The sequence below is a fragment of the Thunnus thynnus genome, chromosome 10 (assembly GCF_963924715.1).
Source record: "Thunnus thynnus chromosome 10, fThuThy2.1, whole genome shotgun sequence".
In the NCBI taxonomy this organism is placed as follows: domain Eukaryota; kingdom Metazoa; phylum Chordata; class Actinopteri; order Scombriformes; family Scombridae; genus Thunnus; species Thunnus thynnus.
In genome coordinates, this window is record NC_089526.1 from 21124647 (window position 1) to 21142367 (window position 17721).

At 39.0% G+C, this 17721-nt stretch overlaps 1 protein-coding gene across 3 annotated transcripts in view; it reads right to left on the minus strand.

The window, feature by feature from the left end:
* The window catches only part of LOC137191730 (F-actin-uncapping protein LRRC16A-like), a 76244-nt gene that overhangs the window by 20708 nt on the left and 37815 nt on the right, over positions 1-17721 (minus strand). For all 3 annotated transcript variants that reach the window (XM_067602075.1, XM_067602074.1, XM_067602073.1), the window contains exons 6-20: positions 16714-16811; positions 16142-16212; positions 15772-15845; positions 15485-15560; positions 10330-10418; positions 9520-9614; positions 8431-8517; positions 6676-6779; positions 5708-5785; positions 5061-5137; positions 3630-3734; positions 3110-3179; positions 1197-1278; positions 953-1052; positions 675-729 (exon numbers count right to left, since the gene is read on the minus strand). In XM_067602075.1, the coding sequence (XP_067458176.1) occupies positions 675-729; positions 953-1052; positions 1197-1278; positions 3110-3179; positions 3630-3734; positions 5061-5137; positions 5708-5785; positions 6676-6779; positions 8431-8517; positions 9520-9614; positions 10330-10418; positions 15485-15560; positions 15772-15845; positions 16142-16212; positions 16714-16811 (1261 nt within the window). The remainder of the gene's footprint in view (positions 1-674; positions 730-952; positions 1053-1196; positions 1279-3109; positions 3180-3629; positions 3735-5060; positions 5138-5707; positions 5786-6675; positions 6780-8430; positions 8518-9519; positions 9615-10329; positions 10419-15484; positions 15561-15771; positions 15846-16141; positions 16213-16713; positions 16812-17721) is intronic.

Genomic DNA, 17721 nt, shown 5'->3' on the forward strand with positions numbered 1-17721 from the left:
TAGACATTGACAGACACAAAGAGAGAAAATCCAATGGACAGAAGGCTGTAGAGGCTTCGATGATTTTTGAATTCTCACTAGATGATGTATAGATGATGACCATCAGCTGAGAGTAATAAGGATGTAAAATGTTACAGTACTTGCCAGTTAGTATAAAATCTTCTGTCATAATCCATGTGTATGTCAGGAAATATAAAATCACTGACAGCAGTGAACTAAAAACATATTTTTATGATGTACAATACCTGGGTGGGTCCTTTTGTAGTTTAATTGGACGACTCATGGTCCCAACTATTTCATAGCTAAATAATTTATTTTTGGGTTAAATTTAACAAAAAGTTAACACCCAGCTTTATGCAGCTGCTACTTGACTGAGCGAGAACGCACTAAAGCATGAACACTCACATACTTAAACCAGATGGTTTTGGTTTAATATGACTCAGTTGATCAATATTGGGAAATTTTATTCACACCATCCTCCACTGGAGGGGTCAGAGGTCAGCAATAGAGCAGCTGGTGCAGATTCAGTGATTTGCCCAAGGATGCTTTATGCTTTGGTTGGGTGCCGGCTGATATCGCATTGAACCTAAAGCATCTGTTTGGAGGAAGGCCTCTGTTACCACTAAGCTACTGTCCCTCACAAAACCAGACAGAGAAGGAAATGAAAAACTCACCGACTCCTCCTCCTGAATCATATGAACCAGGCTGTCTAACACTGGAGCGAGGTTTCTAAATCAGAGAGAAGAAAGACAAGAAGTGGAATTAAAGAAACTCACAGAGATGTGATGAGAAAATGAGAAATGAGTTTAAAACTGCACAGCATGGTTTAATTAGTCAATTATAAAAGCCTAGTAACACGCATCTGGAGTGGGGTTGGTATCAAGCTAAATCATAACTAAGCCCAACAGCACACACCAGCTCCACATCCTCTCCTCTCGCCCTTCATTCTTACTTGGACTTGATGTTGTTGAAGTTCTTGCCCAGAGACAAGTGTCTGATGGACCGGTTTTTGGCCAACCACACCAGCAGAGTGGACAGGTCTGAGTCCAGGCCTGGAGGTAGAAAAACACAAGTTAGAAACGATACTACATTTGACTAATCAATATTGACTTTTGTTATTGAGTGTTGTTGATATTATTTGGGTAACAATGAGGTGTTAGGGTTATTGAAAGTTGAAAAGTTGGCTGCCATCTCACCGTTGTCAGATATATCTAAGCTTGAGATGTTTGGGATCTCTGCAATGCAGCCTTCAAGGATCTGAGAACCTCCAGATCGCAACTGTAAAGACAAGAAGGCAAACTTTAGATACACAGCTACAAAGACACAAATGTTAAAATGTGATTCCTCTACTGCTTGCTGTACTGCTGCTGGACCATGGCAGTAGTTAGCAACTTCTACACTATGACTGCAAAGTAGATGCATATAAGAGGTTATAGTGCTTATAGAAAAGCTTCAATGTGCAAATTTAACAGCAGAACAATCAAGGATCTTTGAACCTGTGTGCACCTGTAAAGACAATAAAGGAGATGGTTTCAAACTAAAAGACGCACAAGCTTCTTCAGGTAAAACATGCAACTACTGATGGAATCATATCGGGAAGGCTTGGAATGTGTGATTTATCATTTAAACATGGTAAATGGAAAATGACATATAATTTAAAATAACAACATAGATGGAAGCTTCTGGATATAACCTCTTATTAATCTTTTTATGAAATTAATGAATGTGAAATGTTGATGGAAAAATGACAGTGATGATGAGAAAATTAAGTATCTGATAAAACAGGCGTGCAAACTAAAAATGAGGAGAAACGAGCAGTTAATTATTAAGAGTGAGCACGTTAGTACTTACACAATGGCCAAGCTTACAGAGGCATTAAGTAGAGAGAAAAGCATGTCAGAGCCAAGCCAACAATTACCAGCAACAAAACACGCAGATGGTTAATGATCATACTCCTATTCAAACACTTGCACACAAACCACTGACACACAGATTTGCACAAACGCAGTCAACAGGGAGTCATACGCAGTCCCTATTTTGCACACTGTCAGCCCACTCAGAGAGCAGTTTTTGCTGCCTCCACCCAACGGTTCATTAAGGCTTCGAGAAAGGACGGAACGCATCATTTCCCCCCGCAGCTTCAATCTGGGAAGATTTCTATGGGAATCTGGAATTGGATTTCCTGTGTAATTTGTATTCATGTGTTATCTTTAGCAATCCCATTGAATTTGCAGCAAGCTGTCTTTTTGTTCTTGTTTGAGCAGGAGTGGAGATGAAGGCTGAAGGGACTGGTGTGTGTGTGAGTAGGAGAGAGAGAGAGAGAGAGAGAGAGAGAGAGAGAGAGAGAGAGAGAGAGAGGAGAGAGAGAGAGAGAGAGAGACAGAGAGAGAGAGAGAGATGTGATGAAACAATTAGAGACCGCCCCCCCTCACTCCCCTCTCCACCCCCCACCTGCTGTCTGCCAAGTATTCCATTATATAGCCTCTTAGCGGTGTCACTGGCCTGTCAAATGGTTTTGGAGTGGATCCTAAAAAAGCTGATTGCTTTGGAGGAGTATTACCTCCAAACTATTAAAAACCACACTCACCAAAGTTTAGCCGACACGGGCACTTCAACATATGCTACAACTACTAGAAACATGAAGTATAGCACAGAAACCCCTCTAAAATCCACTAGATAGATTTCACAGTATTTTGGAGCATTGTACTTAAAATGTGCTTTCATAATAAAACAGGAGTCCTTTGTGTTGAACAGATTTACCATCAGCATCACTGTGCTGTGCATGACATTTAATTGTAGCTGTGGGATCTAGACCTATTGTCCTCTGCAAATGCTCATGGAAAAACACTTTTGTCAATGCATTCATCAATTTAAAACACTTAAGTCATCTCTAATGAATATTACTGCTTTCACACATCGACAGGAATCACTACATTGCAAAATTGTGAGAGTAGGTACACTCTCACAACCAGTGAGAGTGTACCTACAAGAGAATGATGCCCTGCTAGAAGGGTATAAATGTGCAAATTGAAGATATAAAGATACTATATGTTCAATTTAAATAAAATAATTTGGAAATGACTGTTCAGTGCATCTCCATGGGTCTTACCTCACAGCAGCTGAGGTCAACAGACACATCCTTCAGACTGGGGTTACTGGCCAGGCCAAGCAGTAGAGCTCTACAATATTACATGCAATTAAAAACATTAAGATTAATCAGAAATCATGAAAAACTGGAAAGGTATCAAGAGATATAATTTTGACTTTTGAAATTCTTTCTTCATGTAACTTAACATTGGTCACAGATCCACAGACTTACTGTAAGTATAATAATCGTAGCTGGTGAGGATGAAAACCATATAGAAATTGTTTAGGTAGCAGGTCAAACCTATTTGTGACTTTCACTTTCTCTGGACTGAGTACTGTTTAAGAAAAGGCTTTATATTTTTCAGTTCATCTCTATATTTGTCTTTGTTTTGTCAGTGTGGTGCAGCTCCATTGTGTGATTATTTTTACCTGAAAATCTTACAAAGATTTACAGCTAAAACCATTTGCAGCATTTACAGAACATGAAGGACAGAAGGAGCTGCTCCTCAGATACACTAAATGTGAGTGAATCGTTGTCTCACTTGAGGGCCTCTGGCGGCAGCTTCGTTCCTGACACGTTGATGGAGCTGAGAGACATGGCGCTGCTGAAGAAGTGCTTGAATGATGGAGGCACCTCTTTGCCTTTCCTACAGAAACAAAGAGAGAGAGAGAGCAGCAAATAAAACAATGCCAGAGGGATATGCCAAGGACTTCAAATACAACATGTCAACTTTTCCGACAATTTTTAAACCTCTTTTATAAAACTCTGTGATGTAGTTCATTCAACCCACATTCAGGGTAAGTTGTCATGGCCTGAAAACCTGTGATCCATTTTAGGTTTGATCTGTTGTTTGAGAAAATGTTCCACAAAACAAAACAAAAGATACAGAGGGGATTTTCAAAAGCTGAAGCACTTGAAGTCTTGGATACATTATTAGCTTCTACAACTCAAGGATATTAAATGACAATGATAAAAATAACCCTCTGCCACTGTGCTGTGTGCATTGTCAATTGTTCACCTCATCCACACTATCCACTTGCCTCCATTCCCTTTTTATACACCCATTTCTGCTACACTCGTGTCCTCTTCTCACCTTTTCTCTGCTCATCTTCCCTCTCCAACCCCCCTTCCCCCATCCTCTGCTCCCCTCATCCCTTGATGAAGTCCTCAACTCCCTTGAGACACACTGGAAAGAGAGATAATAATTGGAAGAAAACTCCACCCCTCACCCATCTGTTACACATAATGTATGCACTCACCTATCCTGTATTTCATCTTTCTTGTTTGTAATGGCACTTGGCCACCAGAAGGTGTCGCATACCAAGGTAGTGACTGCATTTCCAGCTACTGGGAACTACTGTACTGTAAAAAGTCTGTCATGTCAAGTCATATCTGCCTTTTGGGGCCAAAACAAACTTTGTAAGACGTGCATGGACAGAACCACAATGAGCTGAGATGACAAAATCACAGCTGGTGGGATGCTGTATTAGAAACACACTGCACAGTGCTATGGCAAAGTCTGACAGGTTATTGTTCTTTTAGAAATCACTTGATGAATAATAATGTGCAGGAGATGATTTCATATGAAAACAGTTTTGGAATGCAACTGACAATTATAAATTGACATCGTAATAATGTCCCAAATTTACAAAAAGATGCAGGTAGCAGCTGTGGATAAGATTTTATTGAGAAACAGACTACTTCTGCAAGACATCATTTGAAATGCATGCATGGTTTTAGCCCATAAAGTGTAGGTATTTAAAAAATAATAATACAGAACTCAGGGTGACTGGAGGAGGAGGTAGATGTGTAAATGGGTCAGCTAAGTGTATCAAAAGATGGATGACATCTTGTTTAACATCGCAGGGTTAAAAGGGTGCAAGCAGACAAGTCAATTTGTGTGATCCACACTGGTTAATGTGCTTCCCTTGTCGTCAGATACCTATTTTATGAAACCCAGATGGGTTCTCACCTGTGAGGGAAGATGCTCTTTGACACGTTGAGAACAGAGAGGTGTTGGACTGAGCCTCGCAAAAGAGCAGAGCAAACCTGGGAAAAAACAGACACACAATTTCATCCTCACTTCATAACTGAATAAAACGTCTCAAGTATTGTTTGTTTTGTTTTTTCTATACACATTAAAACCCTTTCTCTTCATCTCATTGTATCTGTCTTGTGTGTTTAAAAGTGTGTAAATATATTTATATCTGGCTCTTAGTGAGAAAGACAGAACGTGATTGAGCAGCTAATCAATATCTTCTGTGACAGACTGACAGCTGGCTACATCTCAGACTAATCAATAAGCTGTATTTGGCTCTCAGACCAACGTCAATACATCACATACAGTATTCAGACCCCTACACAAGCAGTGAATAGCAACACAGGTTGAGTGGGTGTATACCATTGGATTACATACAATGCGACACAGATATCAATGGATAACACATCTTACAATGCAATATAATTAGGTACAACTCTAATTGCATTGTTTATTTACAGAAAGTAATTCTGTATTTTTTTTTAAAATTTTATTCATCTTTACCCATTTATCTTCTAATTTAGCTACTTTATTCCTATAACACAAAGCAGTATATCATATAAGCATGCCTCCTGACTCACCTGGTCCAATGAGCAGTCGGTGTTGGAGAGGTCAAGGGTTGCCAGGCTGTTGGGTTGAGCCAGGAAATGGTAGAAATGCTAGGAAAAAAAAAGCATAAAACAAAAACAAAACACAGCACAAATTGTTAAAAAAACAAACAGATGCCTTGTTAATGTACTGTAGAGAGATGTGATCACCGTTCTGCAAAATATCTTTGTAATTTGATGCATGTGTCGACCATGATAACAAATGCTTCTTAATGTGTTCGTGTATCAGTGCTTTTGTGTCAGTTAACTATTTTCCAGCCTTTCCATCATTTCTGATTTCCCACATCAAACCTCCATCAAATATTTCACAAATTTCATGTCTACATATCTGTCCGATCATTTGTTAGATGCTGATCTTTAACATATCACTGTGATTGTGTCTTTCTACAAACTGATGGAGCCTATATCACGTTCATTTAAAGCTCAAACTAAATTGAAAATGATGTTAATAGTCTAGTTGAGTAAAAAATCTTCATTCATTCATTTCCGATATCAGCTTATCATGTTCAGGGTATTGGGGGGAAAAACAGAAACCATTAATTTCTTTGTTTAGTAATCCAGCTACACCAGTAATAGGAGTAAGTGTTTTCTTGCACAATGTAAATTAAATCATACTTTCTGTCACTGATGACAATAACTTCTGTCTGTATGTTTTATGATTTGCTTCCCAGCTACAAATACAGTATATCACTGTGATGGATGTGATTGTGTCTGTTACACTGGACTGTGATTTGCAGCCTTACAGTTGAGCATTTTTCCCAAGTCCCTGTCACTGAACAGATGTCGATGCTCTCCAGCACAGTGACATGCTAACTGATTTATAACAGTCTGAAAAGGCCTCCTCACAACTGCAGCACTGAACTGTTTCAATCAATTAAGTGTTATCGATACTAGCTTTAAGATGAGTGAGAAGCTGTGTGTGTGTGTGTGTGTGTGTGTACCTGCATGTCGTCTCCTCGGAGGATATTCCCTGAGAGGTCCAGATGGACCAGGCTGCTGGGGATGGATGGGTTGGCACTCAGTGACTGGCAAAGGCTGTTCACCCCTAAAACACACACACACACACACATGCACACACACACACACACACACACACACACACACACAAACACACACATACACATACACATACAGAAGCAGCGTCAGCATTATAACAACTATCAAATCTCCACTTGATGTTTTGACAGTGTATTGGAGGAAATAGCAGAGGAAATGAGCAGTGGGTGAAGACAGGAAAGAAAAGGATCAGACTACAGAGGGAATGCATGGAAAGTAAAAAGTATATGCATTCTCATGGTTGTGTAAATGTAAAGCTATGCCTTTGCCAGTGTCAAGCTATGTTGAGTATGAGGCTTTATTTTTATGTTGTAAAGATACATAAAGAAATAAATGTAATAAAGGCATAATTCTGTACTTAATCATTTTTAAAACATTGGTACAACAACTGTACGCAACCTAACAAAATGCTTCAAATGATAAGGATGTGTTTGAGAGAGAGAAAATGTGAGCGTGTCTTCTGCACAGTGTGTGCGCGTGACATCGACACACTATGCGTACAATCACCGACTCGAGTCACGTCTGTCACATGGCTGTCACACTGAACTTGCACTTTTGTCAATTCCTGACGCTGTCTGCCAGTAAATCATGGCATGACTGTGAAGTGACTGATTTGACTAGACAGATGAGAAGAGATGAAAAACAGTGTGATGCAGGAAAGATGAGAGAAATAAAAAGGTAAAATAAATAGTATTGGAGATTATTGCAATAGATGCAAATATTTCAACACCTTTGGGTTACATTCAACTTAAACTGAAATTGAACTGAGCAAAAGATTAATCTGCTCAATTACAAGCTACATCAACCAAATCAGTGCTACAAAAAGAAAAAAATCATGTCCTCAATCCTCTTCCTTTGCTCTGAGCATTGGGGCATTTGGGGGTTTGGATTATGGATTGGGCCTTCAGCAAGATGAGCAGGGCTCAGTTAAAGCAGCTCTCTCACTAACCCTACACTGTGGAATATGATAGCTCTTTATTGATTGCCTGAGAGCAAAGCATGTTTACAGTGTATCCCTAAAAGACAGTGCCAGGTGCTGGAGCGCTTGCTTTGGATGAGAACCAAGAGGAAATTTCACCTGTAAGTGACTGTTGACAACAACCACATTTAATCTAGAAAATTATGACAACAACAACTACACATCCTCTGCATTTTTTTAGCTGAAAGCTTCTGCACAATCAGCTTCTTTATGGCATTTCATTAAAGGTCATTAATGCAGAAGGACTTTTCCATCATGCCAAGAGGTTGCAGCTCTGATGAATGAGGTAAAGTGGTTTAGTGAGCAGCGTTTAAGCAAATGAAAACACGCATTCTGCAAATCCCACATATTAAAAAACGTAATTTTCTGTCTTCCTCTCGCTCACATGCAGTTAACAGTGCAATAATTAAGTTTAATTAGCATCACAGCTGTAAGTGCAATCTGATTAGTGGAGGATGTGAATTGCACCTGATTGTAGAGGAGAATGAAAATAAAAACACAAACAGTAATGCCAGCTGATCACAATGCAATAATTATATTATTTTTCCATATGTTACTGAATCAATCAACTCCAATTCAAAACAGCAAAATGTTTCCATTAACCCATCCACCCATTTCAACAACTGCATACATACAAATGACAGGGGAAGACAGCACATACCTTTGGGTGATAGTGAGGTTTTGGAGAAATTTAAATGCTTGAGCCCCATACGAAGTTTGGCAAACTGAGCACCGAGGGAGGAGATACCTGCAGCAAGACAGATGAAACAGAAGCATCAGTTGTATCTTATGATGCTGCTACAGCTTTTTCAGTCAAAGCCAGCATGATTGCTAGGATTTTACCATTTTAATTATTTTTTTATTGCTACCGATACAGTTTATTATTTAACACATGTATTAACACTGTATGCCATCACCCAACTTCTATCTCTCTGCTACAGTAGGTCAAAATTTATTTTAAAGGTTGCCTACATTACCAAGGGTTTTATGAACAAACCTTGCTTAAATAAAAACAGCCAATAATACATACAATTCTCACCAATGCAACTGAAATGACTTCCTTATGTCAGCTTCTTTTCTTCGTAATATGTATTATGTAATCAGTTCAGTGACTACTGAACAGGCAAAAACAAGATTTATTCTATACAAATGCAAAAAATGTCTAATGTATAAATATCTATCAAGGCCAAAGAGCCAAAATGTCAGAAAATATGTTATTGTTCTTTAAATGAGAAAATATTCAACAGATTGTGGTGATAAATGTTAAATGAGAACAAATAAGCCAGAGATTGGGGAGCCCCAGATATCTGTTGTACTATATGTTTACATCAACTTCCTGAATATTTGGTGGAATGTATCTTTAATTCATGTGTCCTGGATACACTGACAGGTCTAAGGATAGAGGTGATGAAATATTAAACTTCTCACTCAATGTACTGCAACAGAAAGCATAACTGTCTATATTAACATACTTCATACCTCCCACAGTAGCTTATATAGTATAAACAGAAATATGCTGAACATTTAATAGTTGTCATTGTTCAATGAGAACTGAAAGTTTAATGTATTCAATATTTCACTATAGAGGAGGTCCCTGTCAAACCTGATGCTCAGGATTTTTTTTCTTGAATAATAAGCCACAAGAAACAGTATGTTACCACATGAATGACCTTTATCCTGACTGTTTATTCTATTCTTGTCCTGCCTCCTGATGAGTACACTAGACTACAGATGAGAGCAGATAGCGCACCTCTGTCCTCCAGTGGGTTGTTGGCAAGATTGATGTTGGTGAGTCCTGAGCTGGGGTTATGGGCCAGGGCAGCAGCTAGCTTCTGGGCAAAATCACTGTGGAGTGTGAGAGACTGTATGACATTATGTTTGTATGACCAATGCACATATGCAATCTATCAAACTGCTTTGGCTTTGGTAAAGGTAACCAAATGTGTTCAACACAAATAAAATCTTCTCAAACATCTGAATTCATAGAAACAGGATTAAAAACCACTTCCCTCACAGAGTTGAAAAAAAGTAGACATCCAGCCAACTTTAAAAGCCCTCCGCAAAGGTGCTGCATGTATCCAAGTCAACATGCATGGGGAACTTTTAGCTTTTCAACTTCACATCAGGTACAAATTCAGAAATTAAATATTGTAACAACACAGGAATATGTGTGAAACAGGGTTCTCTGCGCATCTTCCAGCAAAATGCAGCTGAATCAGGTGCTTCTCAGTTCAAGGAGAGCAGACTTCCAGAGAACAAAAGGGACTGATTAATTCACATCCTTTAATTGTGCAAACAGACTAACATTTCAACACTACTGTTTCTTCATCAGAGTCAGACTCTGACTCTGATTAACCATTAAAGGCTGTGAATTAATCAGTGTGCTCCAGTCTCTTTAGTTCACAGGAATATGTGTATATGTATGACATTTCCTTGGTTGCAGACACAAACAGTTTTCTCTTGCTTTGATAATCATTCAATTGATACTTTAATTCCAGTGTGTTCAAAAACTAAATCAGTACATTTTACACTTGTCATTTAATAATGTGCATAATCTCACGTTTTGAGTCCTGCGTTGTCCAGAACCAACTCTTCCAGTCGACTGGACCTTGATACCACCCGAAGGATCTGCTCGCACACATCTGCAGACTAAAGATACACACATACAAACACAATTCCAATTTTTGTTGTGCATAATTTTACAGGTAATATTGTGCAAAAAGAAAAAGGAAAAAATATTGTAATGCCTTCTGTAAACTTGCTATAGTTATTGTTCCTGCTCTATAACACTGTAGATTGTGAGAGATATGAAATGCAAGAAGGACGGAAACAGTTCAGTAGATCTTAGCTCACTGATCTATTAAGCACTTTTGTTCATCACTTTTTATCAAAAAAAAAAACCCATAAAACTGATACTAATTAACTGAACCAGCTCCAAGGCTAAAAATGCTATTTTAACCAGAGCAGCAAAGCTTGGACTGAAACATTCAAGGTCAGAGAAATAACACAGAAATGTACTTTTGGGACAGATGATTCCCTGTGCAAAATGCAGTGAAACCGCTCCAGAAGAGCTGTTCATTTATGCTAATTAAAACTCTACTGTAGAACCTAAAAAAGCAGCATACAAGTGAATTCTTTCTCCTTCACTTTAAGACCATCCATGCGTAACATGGAGAGACTGGGGACAGCAGACTTTTGGCACTTCAGAGGGAGAAAGTTGTCTCGCTTCTGTAGTCTGAGCACCACAGGAGACAGAGTCAGGGGAGCGAAAGCACTCATATTTAGACAGAATTAAAAATTCAACAGTTGGATGTTCATGCCCTACCTAGATGTTCACTGACCCAGTTCACCGTGTGCTACGTCATACTCAAACATGTCGACACATTCTGTTTCATTGCAGTTTTACTGCAAGTCTCTAATTATCTACACCGACTCATAACACAAACATTCTCTGTCGTAATAACCGAACTTTACTGGACCATTGAATCCTTGTTATTCTTGGTAATTGACATTCCTGCTATAAGGGACCGTTTCTCTCAGCCAGCAGCCTCAGTGTGGCCAAAACACTGGCGACATTGTCCCAGACTGCTATCTACAGTGAGGGGGAGAGAGGGAGAGAAAGAGGGGAGAGAAGACAGACAGAAACAACGAGAGGGAGAGATATTGTAGAAGAAAGCGCCTGTTGTTCACATGTTTATTCTATGAAACTGTATTAAAGAATAGGAATAAGAATGATGGGAGAGCAGCGAGGAATGACACATAATACAGAAAGAAAGGAGATATGAGGGTAGTGATGGATGAAATGGAGAAAAAGAGGGGAGAGAGGAGTCGGTCATAGCGCAGCAGAGAGGCAGAGAGCATACAAAGGAGGCTGTATTTTCCGCAAGAGTCACAATAAAACTGTTGGGGACGGCACAGTGACACTGTCAGCATGTGTATTGCACCATTTACCACTCATTAAAAAAAGAGCGTTGTCATGCTGTGCTGTTCTGACCCTACATACTGCTGAAATATCACACATGAGGATTCCCGCTTTGGATAAATACTGTGCGATTATGAGGTAATCAGAAGTCCTCTTATCACTGCTGTCGTCTCTTCTTCCTCTCCTCCTTTCTCATTTTCGGCTCAGCATCTTGATTAGACTCCAAGACAAACAGCCTGATTGAATTGAGGATGAGCAGCATAATCCGTCGCTGTGATAGCCAGCTGTTTGTGTGTATGTGTGTTATATTATCCACTCTACTGCGCATTTCTTATCAGTTTGATGGAGGTAGTTAAAGGCTTTAAGCTTCTGCATTTATTGTTCCAAAGCTTCCTCACACTCACTTTTTTTTCCTTTTCTTTCTTCTGTATAATCCACACACTGTTCTGTTTTAAATAACCCTATAGAAACTGTCCCATCATACTGTATGGTTACAACAGCAGATACAAGCCGACGGCCAGCGTTGCCCTCGAGTTGAACTTCTGCATGTCCACACTGTAAATTTCACAGGAACTAACTAGTTTATGTCTGGTTGTGGTAAGTGCAGACTGGTTTCCCAAGCTGTAATTTCTAGTTCCTCTTCTCTCTCTCTTGGGTTTCATTCTTTCAATCTCTCAATCTCTCTTTCCTGATAACTTCTGACTAATTTCCTTATTCATCTGGCATTTCTCCCTTTCAGTCTGTCCGCTGAACTCTGTACTGACCTTTTTGTTTCTGTCTCACTGCTCTGTTTGCCGTCTTTTTCCTCTCTTTCACTCTGTTCCTCTCTTCTTTCTAACTTGTTATTGTTTCCACTGGCAAATGATCAAAAACAATTCAAAATCATGCTTCAGAGCCCATCAGTGCAGTCCTTGTTTCTCCAGGTTCTACCTTATCACTGTGCAAACACATGTACACCGACAAAAAAATGGGAAAAAAGGACATTTTCCTTAAAAACAACCAAAGGAGTTTCAGTGGCTCTGTTCACACCTTGCATTGACGTGCATCTTGGGTGATCCAATCAGAAGTGATAAGTATGTCAGTTCACACCTGCTATTAGAATGTGTGTCCACATGTGTCTCGAGTGACACTTGTGATCAGATCTCACTTCCCCACTCTATATGCAAATAAACCCGTACGTCATTTATATTTGCAAAGACCAAACGTGTTGTTGTTTTTAACCAGTGGGAGGCAGCAATGCACTTTCCATGCCTTGTCTGCTAGAAATTAAAAGAAGTAGTAGTTTGCAAATATATTGGCATGCAGGCAAAACAAAACTTTTCGTCCCAAATGGAAATCAGACAGCGTGTTTCATGTGTAGTTTGAGTACTGTCATTGTTTCGCACAAACAAGTAACTACAGGGGCTTTCTCCTCATTAGCTACTGTAGCTAACCAGAAGAAAGCCCCCTAGAAATCAAAAGACAAGTTTATTCAGATCGTAAACTCAATGCAACTAAAACATAGTGTACGCAGATATAAGCAGTGTGTCAACAGATTTGCCTTTGCAATATTCCACATTTATCATATAGCGATAAGACAATAGAAAGAGGTTGGCCACCTAACAAATTATTATGAGATATAGCTACCGATAGCTACCAGGGAAAACAAAAGCGCTATCCTCTTCCTCTTTTGTTTGCACAAAGGTAAACGCACTTCCTTTGTGCCGTAAATCGAGCCTTCATTTTCCCTGGAGATCGTACCCGGTGGCAGACAAAATTGCATAGTGAAAACGAGGCTGTTAGGGAACCAATCTAAACGCCGATGGTGTCATTATTCTATAGCCATTACACTGTGCAATAAACATTTACTTCATAATGATAAGTAAAGGCAAAAAAAGTTGTCTATTTCCACCTTAATGCCAGGTGTAAACAGGGCCAGTCAGTTCCCCAATAAGCTCACAAACCCACCTTGTGTCTTTGCAAGACACACACAACCCACTGTTCAAAACAGAAGAAATATCTATAGCTAACATCACACCCGCCAAAAAGTTAAACACTATAAAACATTTGAATAAACATGCACTGACTGACACCTTACTGAGACAAAAGCCTTGGGCTCCATTATAATACAAACTAATCTGGTATAGAAAAGACACACGTCAGACACAGCGTACCCGTGTGAGAATTTGTGCATAAACATGCACATGGCATGGTGGTGAGGGACAGGATTTTAAAATTTAATACAAAAGGAATTGTCTGTGACAGAGGGGTGAGATAATTGTTTGGACCAAGGAAGCTGCGTGTGGTAATTGGCGAGACTGAGCGAAGCCTTGAGACGGAGAGTTGGTAATGGACTGCTGCAGGGGGGCAACAGCCTAAGACATTGAGCCCCTTTGTCTCGTTAGGATTAAGAGTCTTATCACACGAGAACATTGGACTGATCCTCAGTCAACTGACAGGAGGGGAAGATGCAGGAAACAAAGGGAAAAAAATATTCTTTACAGGCAGATACACACAGTTTGGCAAAATTGGAGTGAGAGGTATACATGTAGAAGTTAATGCAGACAGGAAGACATAGAGGGGATAGATACTCCTACATACATACACTCCTACTACGATAGCATGCTTAAACAAAGAATTAATCAGCAACAATGCTGATAATCGATTTCGTTTTTTTTTTTTTTTAAATTGATTGGTTCTAGCTTCTCAAATGTGAATAGTTGCTTGTTGGTTTTCTTAGTCTGGTATAATAAATTAAATTTATTTTGAAACTGTTGGTAAGAAAAAAACAGTAATTTGAATTTATCAGATTGGGCCTTGGGAAATTGTGGTGGGCCTTTTTCATTGTTTTCTGACATTTTTTGACCAAACTGTCAGTTGACTACTCAAGAAAATATTGAGCAGATTAACTGATAATGAAAATAATCAGTATTTGCAGCCCTGCATGTCAGCAGCATTTACACGACCAGCTAGAAATTCTGACCTTTCCTTACATGCAAGATTTTAACTGCCATGACACAGTATTAAAATTCTGCCTTCACAATCTGCTGGTGTCTAGACTGCCTATCACTTGAGATGTGGTATTTGACAGATGGATGTGCAGAGACAAGCCTTCCAGTTTTATTGAAGGGGGGGGGGGGAGTCCAACAAATATTGTAACGCACAAAGCAGAAACCACTGCACCAGTACTGTAGTAGTGCAGTACGGAAGCGGGAAGCAGGACCTTGACAGAAGTGACAGGAATAGAAAACAAACAGACAGGCAGACAGACACATCTATCTATTTGTCTTAAGTAGTGACTCTCCAGACTACTTAAAATTCTGAGATGGGATTAAATCTGGATTATATTGCCATTTTGTGGCAGCCAATAATCCTGTCTATTCAGCGTAATGTTGAAATGCACAGTGATGTCTGACAACCTGTTAGTAGATAAAGGAACTATCAGAATGGGAAATTAAAAGAGGTAATAAAAACTATTTATCGCCTCTATAATATTTAATCTACCATCATTGATATACGTGAAAACATCTCTCAGTATAACTCAACACAATTCAACAGCACCACAAACTACAGCCTTGTAAACGACCATAAAGTCTACTCAACACCTCTCTCAAACAGTTTAACCAAAAACTGAAAATTATAATCTTTACAAAGAACAGAAAGAAAGAAAGAAAAGAAAACATGACAAAATACCATCTAGTTCATGGTCAGATACCAAAATGATTACCAGAATTGTGTTTTTCAGACCCCCACTCTGAAAATACATCATCAGTGAGCAGAATCAGACAAAGACGGTGAAAGAAGGGGAACTGACCAGTTTGTAGTCCTTGGTGGAGAGCTTGGTGAACCACTGGTTAAACTCCAGGACTGCTATTATGGCCACCAAATCTCTGAGGAGGAGCACACAGAGAGGAGAAAAGGTCATAACTTCAATTAAACATGTGTCTTAATCAGTAGCGCCTTAGTCCAGGTGGTGACTTCAGCATGTTTTCACATTAAGAATAAATCATGTCACACCTACAGTACCTCTTCTTTCTTCTAGTTTTGTGCTTCTCTTATTCCACCAAATGTTTGGAACCACTTTTCTGTGGAAACACTGACCTGTTCTCCAGATGGCTGAAGTCCTGTAGGTTGAGTTCTCTGGTGTCTTGTGTCAAATAGATGGTGTCTACATCCTGGAAAGAGAACAATAAATTATCAAAGCAAGTGTTAACAAACATGTCTGTTATCATAAAAACATCTGCTAACTCTTGATGAGGCATATAGAAACAAGCGATTGCACAGAGCAAAGGAAACATATACAGTTAGAGAATAGATGATTACATTTTGGACAAGAGGCAACAAAGAGCAACAGAGAAAAGATCTTGTGACACATACACATGTGAGGAAAATGGTATTATATTCATATACTGTTGTGGCTGTTCGAATCATCAAAGGTTTTATGCAGTTTATGAATGTATATAATACTGACCCACTGAACCTCTTCTCTGTAAGGCAGCCCTAACCAGTCACAAACACATCTGTACATCTGAGAAAACCCACCTACACAAAGAGAGAGAAAGAAACTTAGTGCATGAAAAAGAGATCGACATTCTCCAACAAAATGTGACTTTGTGCCAAACAGCACTTTGTTGTGTTTGTAATCTTGGAAGCAGAAACTACAAAGATTTTATCAAAACCTTGTGAATATTAAACTTCCTGTTCCACTTTATCTTTGTTGTTTTTCTCAGCAAATCATTACAGACTTTCAATGTGAACTTTTCATGTTTGCATAAAGTTAAAACTTTCAAAACCTCATTTTTTAATCATTTTTAGGCTGCCCAGGCTTACCACAGAACTGTGAGATATAGATGGTGTAAAAATGAATGTAAATTGACACTGCAATCATTTTAAACACAATTTCTTTGACTTACCATGTAAAACTACTACACCCTTGATTCAAACTTATTGCATATCTGACTCTACCCACCCACACATCATACATCATTTCAGCGATGGGATGTAGAAGCACACAGTAATTAGAGTAGAGTTACAGGTTCCTACCGCAGGGTCCAGGTTCAGCAGGTTTGTTGTTCTCCCACAGCGTCTGCAGGGAGGTCAGCCTGTCAGGAGGCTCCATGCAGAGTCTCTTCATCACTTTACTGAAAAGAGCACAGCCAGAACATAATATTTATGAAGGCTTCTTATACCATTAAAATATTTTGAAACAAGCAAAATCGCTACTTTCTCACCAGCTTGCTTGTCAATGCTACCAGGAAGCTGCTGAGTACTGCTGAGTACTCTAATAAACTAAAATGAAATGAAACTAAATCACACAATCGACTGCAGCTCAAAAATACAAACATCAGCCTCTCAGTCAAGTCAAAGACTTTGTCCTGTTCACGAGTCAAGGTCACAAAGTTGTGGTTTTTACCTCAGTGATCATTTCTGCATTTATATTTGTGCTTCCTGTTCTCAATTTAATATATTAATGGGATTAACATCCGCATTACAGTACGCAGTACAGTATGGAAGTAAGTTTTTCAGGTTTCGATATGTAGCATAGCAAAATTATGACAAAGACTCCATGCAAGAGAGTGACTTAAAACAAATGTAATTTATTAAAGTTAAAGTTTACACAAATAGCCAAAGCACTGAAAGAGAAGAAGACTGATGACCTTCATTGTCATCTTGACAAGGACAGTCCTCTAGACGGTGGAACGGCCTTCCCAGTATACTCTAGTTAGATACTAACATGAGATCAAGTCAAAGTGTTTGTGTGTGTCTGTCATGCAAAGTTATCTTCTGTGAATTGGGAAGCATTTTTAGTGCTTCCCTGTGTAACATGCTAAACCAAAGAGTGTGTACACACACACACACACAAACTGTACAAACACAAACAGCAATACTATGAGCTGAATGTGCCTGAATTGTTACAGAACAGTTGCAACAAACAATTGTTTTCATTTTTGATTAATCTGCAGATTATTTTTTCAATTATTCAATTAATTGTTTTGTCTATAAAATGACAGAAAATTATTATAATTTCCCCAGAATCAAAGATGACATCTT